This window comes from Oryzias melastigma, linkage group LG23 (assembly GCF_002922805.2).
Source record: "Oryzias melastigma strain HK-1 linkage group LG23, ASM292280v2, whole genome shotgun sequence".
NCBI lineage: Eukaryota > Metazoa > Chordata > Actinopteri > Beloniformes > Adrianichthyidae > Oryzias > Oryzias melastigma.
Window position 1 is genome coordinate 15,797,580 of NC_050534.1, and position 6,756 is coordinate 15,804,335.

The 6,756-nt window shown below is 40.4% G+C and overlaps 1 protein-coding gene across 1 annotated transcript; it reads left to right on the top strand.

The window, feature by feature from the left end:
* Positions 1–3,993, top strand: ckap4 (cytoskeleton associated protein 4). Its single transcript, XM_024291925.2, has 2 exons — positions 1–422; positions 2,298–3,993. Exons 1-2 carry the CDS (start codon positions 105–107, stop codon positions 3,741–3,743), a joined length of 1,764 nt encoding a protein of 587 aa, XP_024147693.1. The 5' UTR covers positions 1–104; the 3' UTR covers positions 3,744–3,993.
* Positions 3,994–6,756: the final 2,763 nt, after the last annotated feature.

Sequence of the window (6,756 nt, forward strand, 5' to 3'; positions counted from 1 at the left end):
GACACGCCGCGCTCCCTGATACGCTGCCGGTCCAGCCAGTGGGGCTGCCTTTCCATCCACGACGGCAGCAGCGCACTCATCCATCCACGGAGCTCCCGGTGAGGATGTCGAAGCACCGCCAGAAGAGCAGCGAGAAGAGCCCGGCGCCCGCCCCAGAGGATGCGCCCAAGAAGCCCCAGAAGAGCAGCAACGCCACCACCAACGGGGGCCCCGGCGGCCCCCAGGGGCCACGCGCCTCCAGCGGCTGCCTCGGACTCTTTGCCTCAACTCTGTTCTATGTTGCGCTAATCGGCGCTGCGGGGTTTGCGGCTTTTCATTTGCAGCAAGTTGTGGAGGAATTCCGTCACGCAAACGCCAAACACGATGAGAGCGCGCGGCACAACGCGGAGATGAGCGGGAAAATGGAGAGTGTTGTTCAACAGGTATGCAAAAACCTGCAAATATGAACAGAGGAAGTCATGTGAATGTGTCCAAACCGACATAATCCAGTATGTCATGTTACTGAGTAAAAAAGTGAATAAAAAGTCAAGTTTGGATGTAAGCAAAACAACTTTATTATTTTATTTATGTCCCAATATCAAAATCTGAAGACTCACTCCAACAAAAATCATGTTTTTGTAGCATTTTTTCCTATAATCTATAAAGAAAATTAGTTTTCAAATCAGAAGCATGAAAAAAAATCCAGTTGGAAAAAGGTGACATGTCTGCTCCTCTCCATTCTGATGCCTGATGTAAACCACACTGTAAAAAGTAAAACGTTGGATCAATTAACAAAAACTCTGTAAATAGTTACATTTAAAATGATTGGTTTTCATCTAATTAGATTTTTAGTTAATGGTTAACTCAACTTTTAAACGTATTTTGATTAAAATCTGATATTTTTTAATGAGCTTTTGTAAATTTCACTTTTTACAGTGTAGAAGCTGCTCTGCAGTCAACTACACTGTAAGAAGTGAAACGTTTGATCAATTAACACATGTTCTGTAATTTGTTTCATTAAAAATAATTAGTTTTCATCAAATTAAAAGTCTGGGTTGATGCTTTACTGAACTTAAAATGAAATTCCATAGAAAAAAACTAAATTTTAAAGGTAATAATTTACAGAACTTTGTTAATTAATCAAATATTTGACTTTTTTTACAGTGTAGAAGCTGCTCTGCTCCATTCTGATGCATCCGCTTGTAGTCAACTACACTGTAAAAAGTAAAACGTTGGATCAATTAGCAAAAATGTTTTAATTTTTTATATTTAAAATGATTGGTTTGTATCTTATTAAACATTCACTCAGCTTAAAATGTAATTGGATTAAAAAAAACTAATATTTTTAAATGTAACAAATTACAGAAATTATTTCAATTGATCTAATGTTTCAGAGAACAAGATAGTTCCAATTTTTTTTTCTTCATTCTTTTTTCATGTTATTTTGGGGTTGTGAGGGGCTGTAAGCTAGTCGGAGAACATATAAACAAAGAGGATGATGGGAAATGAGGGCAGGCTTACTCCACACCAATAGTCCCGCCCACAAGTACAAAGTGACATTCTAATGCAGAAATTATTTCCTAACAAACATTTTGGCATTAAAAAAATATTAGTATCAAATTAAAAGTTTGAGTTTTTGCTTCACTCAATTTAATTTTAATTAGATAAAAACTAATATTTTTAAATGAGCTTTTGTTAATTAATCAAATGTAATTTTTTTACAGCGTAGATTTATGTATGTCGTCTGACCTGAAATCTGGCGACAGAACAGGATAGTTCAAGTTTTTTTTTTGTAAATTTGGGGTTGTGAGGAGCTGTAAGCTAGTGGGAGAACATATAAACAAAGAGGATGATGGGAAATGAGGGCAGGCTTACTCCACACCAATAGCCCCGCCCACAAATAGATTTTCTAATGCAGAAACTATGTCCTGAAAAACAACTTTTAAAAAAAATGCCTAAAAAAAATGCAAAATTTTTAATTAAAAGATCGCTGGGAACGTTTTTAGAACAGATAAAAGATGATCGGAGCGAGACTTGAAGCATGTCTGAAGGTTTACTGCTCCTCTAAAGGGGAAACAAGCTCAAAATCTACATTTTTATTAAAAATGAACTGTTTTTGGAGCAGTCTGTACTGGAAAAGTACTTTAAATTGCATCATTTAAAAAAAAAAATTAACATCATGGAAAATGTGAATAAGGGAAGCACATAACTGACTGATGGGTGGGTCAGCCTCAATGAAAAAGAAAGGCTGACGATTTAAATTCAAGTTAGTTTGGAGAAAAGTTCCTAAAAATCTTTGTTTTGTCTACTTTTACCAGGTGGACTCTCTAAGGAGCGTCGTGGACGGGCTGGAGTCTTCTTTGGGAATCACTCGGCGGGAGCTGGAAGCTGCTGTCACCCGGATGAAGAGGGGGGAAGTGGAGACCAGGAGGGTGGAGGAGGCCCTCCAGAATCTCCAGAACGATCTCCTCAAAGATCTCTCCGATGGGGTCAAGGAGGTGAAGGAAGCTCGGGAGCGGGATTTCTCCTCTCTGGAGAGAACGGTGGAGGAGCGCTTGGCTGAGGTCAGCCAGTCCATCAGAGCCAGCGTGGTGGAGTTCACCGAAGCGCAGGGCGAGGTGCAAACCCAGCTGGCGGATCTCAAAGCCCGCCTCGGCGGCATTGAAGACCCGACGCTCATCAAGCAGGAGCTGTCGGCCATCGTCGACGTTGTGGCTGAAATCAAAACGGCCAATCAGGCGGCGGACGCCACCGCAGACTCTCTGAGGCAGCAGATAGGAGCGGTGAGGGAGGAGATCCAGACTCGCAACCGGGAAGTTTCTTCCTTCGCCGAGGAGATTCAGTCCGTCAGGACTTTGGTTCAAAAGACGACCGGGAGTCTGAAGCAGTCGCTGTCGGAGGTGGAAGCTCAAGTTCAGACGGTGAAGGAGGAAAGGGAGGCGCTGCAGAGCGGCGTGGAGCAGGCCGCTCACACCGCTCGCGGCGTGGAGGAGCGGGCGGACGCGGCGGTGGCTCAGACTCAGAAGAAACTGGAAGACCTGGACGTGAGGGTCAAAGCCTCAGAGGAGGTCTCTGATTCGCTCTCTGCTTCACTGTCTGACCTCACCGTCAAAATTGAATCCCTTCTAGCCAAATACGACGACCACGAGAGCAGCGTTGCTTCTCAGGGCGGCGCGGTAGAGAAGATCAAAGCCGACCTGGAAGTGGTGAAAAGCAGCGTGGAGGAGCTCCGGTCAAAAGCATCTGCAGGCGGAGAGCTGATGGCGTCTGGGGGGGTGGATCAGCAGCAGGTGGATGACTTGGAGAAGAGAGTCGCTGCCGTGGAGGAGATGAATTTCCAGAGCAAGTTGGAGGACCACGATGAAGCCATCGCCGCCCTGCAAGAGGTGCTGCAGAGAACCAGCCAAGAACTCGCCGGTTTGTCCGAAAGCATGGCGGGCGGCGAGAAAAGCAGCGTGGAGGAGCTGCGCTCCGAAGTGGCCGCCCTGAGCGGAGAGCAGACGGCGCTGCAGGCGAAGGACTCCGACCTGGATCTGCAGGTGGAGGAGCTGAAGGCTCGACTGGCTGCTCTGGAGGAGAGCAGCAGCAGAGTGAACCCCGAGCAGCTGGAGAGCCTGAGAACGATGGTGGGCGGACTGGAGAGCAAAGCAGCCAGACTTGAAGGCCACGACGAGGCCATTGCTGCGCTTCAGGGCGAACTGCAGACGACCATACAGACACTGCACGCTTTAGCCAAGGACAAGAGTGAAGACAAAGATTTGTAGTTTCGCAAAACCGCAGAAATGATTCTCCTAGTTGGTGTTAGGACACTTTGATAAAAGGGAACAAACTAGACTGTTGATCTGTGAATTTAAGTGTACACTAATTCTGCACTGTACTTTCTTATTCTCTTGTTCCGTTAAGAAGTTTTGGTGCCAGAAGTGTTAAAAAAAAATGCAAAAATTCGTTGTAGCACTCCTTTGTTTTGTCTGTTACTTTTTTTTGTAGAATAAAAACAAATCGTGATTAAAATCATCCATTTTTACTTTTTTTTAAGTCCCACTCCAATCATATTTTGATCTATTTTCAAAGCTTTTCCAAAAATCAACATCATGATATTTCGTTTTGATACTTCATACTCAAATCAGACGATATTTAACTAATTTACTATATTAATGTTGTAATCTTTAAATTTAATTAATTTTAGCATTTATTTACAATGTACTAATATTCAAGTAGCTTTTTTTCTAAGTCATAATCTTAAAAAAAGGTTTAAAAAAATTGTTTCGGTACAGTCTTGTTAAATATCATGATATGTATTGTTACGTGAGACACGTTTCGGGATATGTATCATATCCTCAGGGCCTGCAAAGTCTTCAGTGAAGGCCTAAAATTCTTCTCTACATTTCTAGTAAGAGCAGGCAAAAAAATTAAAGGGAAAACAAAATAAAAAATATAATAAATGAATAAATAACAGCAGACCAATTTGATCTCATGGGTTTGATTATTACTTTTTTTTAACCCAAATTTATAAAAGCTGTCCTTTTTTAGGACATAGTTTCTGCAGAGTGGCAGTAGTTCATTAGAATTCACCTCTGAGATGTGGGCAAGATTGCTGGCTTGCTCCGCCCCCTTTCCCTCTTCGCTGCTGAGAGGTTTCTGTTTACACCCCCAACCTAACATAAAGGCAGACTCTGATTTCTTTTTCTATCCCTCCAATTCTAGGGGCATTTCGGAGGAGTAGGGATACCCAAAATAGTTTTTTTAGGCAGTAACCCTCGACGTGGAGGATGTAGAGCCCTCCTCTTTACTATTCCGTGAAACTTCAAGTTATTCTGTATTCTGATGAATTTTGCGCCACCTTTTAAATTTAAACGCACATCCATTAAAGTTGTGGATTGTAACGATTGCGATTTGATTCACAGTTCACAGGCTAAAACCTGATTCTTACCATTCAGTGTTTGACATTGAATGGTAAGTATGACAACTAAAATATGTATTTACAATGTATACTCTCTAAATTTAGAAAAAATAAGTAGTGTCTGGATAGCCCAGTTGATATGGTGTTCAAGTGTTGAGCCTCATCTAAAGCAGGGATCCCCAGACTACGGCCCGCGGGCCGGATCTGGCCCCCCTCCACATTTGGCCCGGCCCCTGAACAGTGTCAGAGACGCATCATTTTTATTCATTTTTTTCACAATCGTGCAATTTTAAATAGTGGGCCCACAAAAAATTATTTTAATATTCGACTAATCGGCGATTATTTTTTCCCGATTAGTCGACTGATTGAGTCATGCGCAAACTGGATGTAAAGCACACATCTTAACCTTTAAACTAACTACAAACTAGATATATACTGTAGCATTACCTGTTATGATGCTAGTGTGAATGCTGTAAGCTGAATTTGGCCAATGAAGATGCAGAAATTGATGGCTAAAACTGGTGAAGTTGATAGCTGAAATTGCTGAAGCCAGTAGCTGAAAACGCGTAAGCTGCTAGCTAGCTAAAATATTAGTTAAATGCAAAATTAGCCTAATAAGTTGAAAAAAAAACGTAGGTTAGCCAAAACAGCTAGTGTGTAAATATTCGCTTAACTCGAAAAGAGCCTTAATAAACATAAAAATAACAAAATTAGCCATAACAGCTAGTTTGTAAATACTAGGTTAACTCGAAAAGAGCCTTAATAAACATAAAAATAACAAAATTAGCCAAAACAGCTAGTGTGTAAATGTTAGCTTAACTCCAAAACAGCCTAAATAAACATAAAAACAACAAAATTAGCCAAAACAGCTAGTGTGTAAATATTAGCTTAACTCGAAAAGAACCTTAATAAACATAAAATAACTAAATTAGCCAAAACAGCTAGTGTGTAAATGTTAGCTTAACTCCAAAACAGCCCAAATAAACATAAAAATAACTAAATTAGATAAAACAGCTAGCATGTAGCTGAAATATTAGCTAAACTCCAAAATGGACAAAAAAAGCTTAAATTTATCAAAATAGCTAGCATGCAGCTGAAATATTAGCTAAAATTCAAAATTGTCTCAAAAAAATCTTAATAAGTGCCAAAATAGTCCAAAAAGCTAGCATAATGCCATTTTAACCTTCAACTTTAAATACTACAAAAACATGTTTAAAACATTAAAAAAAAAACAATCTTTTTCAAGGTTAAATATATTCCTGATGCATATGTGGAGACAGAAAATAAGATGAGAAACTTCAACTGCTGAGAAGTTGAATTTCCATCTTCATAACGCTTTATTAGACACTAAGAACAGGTTTGTCTCTTCCAGGTGTTCTTTCTCCTGACAGCTATTGTCTGTTTGAGGAAATAACAGTCGCCTGAAGGGATCCGTAGAACCATAAGTTATGCTAGCCGTCCATCCAACAGAACTGGGGTTTCAAGTCTTGCAGCAGGTTGGGAATCAGGACCGGATCTAGTCAGCCCCTGTTGAGTTTTTAACATGTCTGTGTGGCATTTTTCATCTGAAAGAGAATAAATGTAATAAGAAATCATTTTGTTTTTGCATTTTTGAGTATTTCTCCTTTTAAATCTGTCAATCAAACTGTAGCATACAGACTGTTTGATTTTTATGTCACAACAGCTCTGCTGCACACGCACTAAACTATAGGGTCAAATCAGGATCAGCTTAAAGTGAACAAAAAAACAGATTGAAAACCTGAAAAATAGATGTACCAAAAAAAATGTAAATTTGGAAACTGAAAACAAAGTTAAAAAAAAGAAGAAAAAATGGCAATTTGAAATCTTAAGAATGAAACTGTAAAACTGAGGACCAA

Coding starts and splice junctions, on each gene's coding strand:
- ckap4 (XM_024291925.2), top strand. CDS start 105: ATGTCGAAGCACCGCCAGAAGAGCAGCGAGAAGAGCCCGGCGCCCGCC. Junction 423..2,297: donor TGGAGAGTGTTGTTCAACAG/GTATGCAAAAAC, acceptor TACTTTTACCAG/GTGGACTCTCTAAGGAGCGT.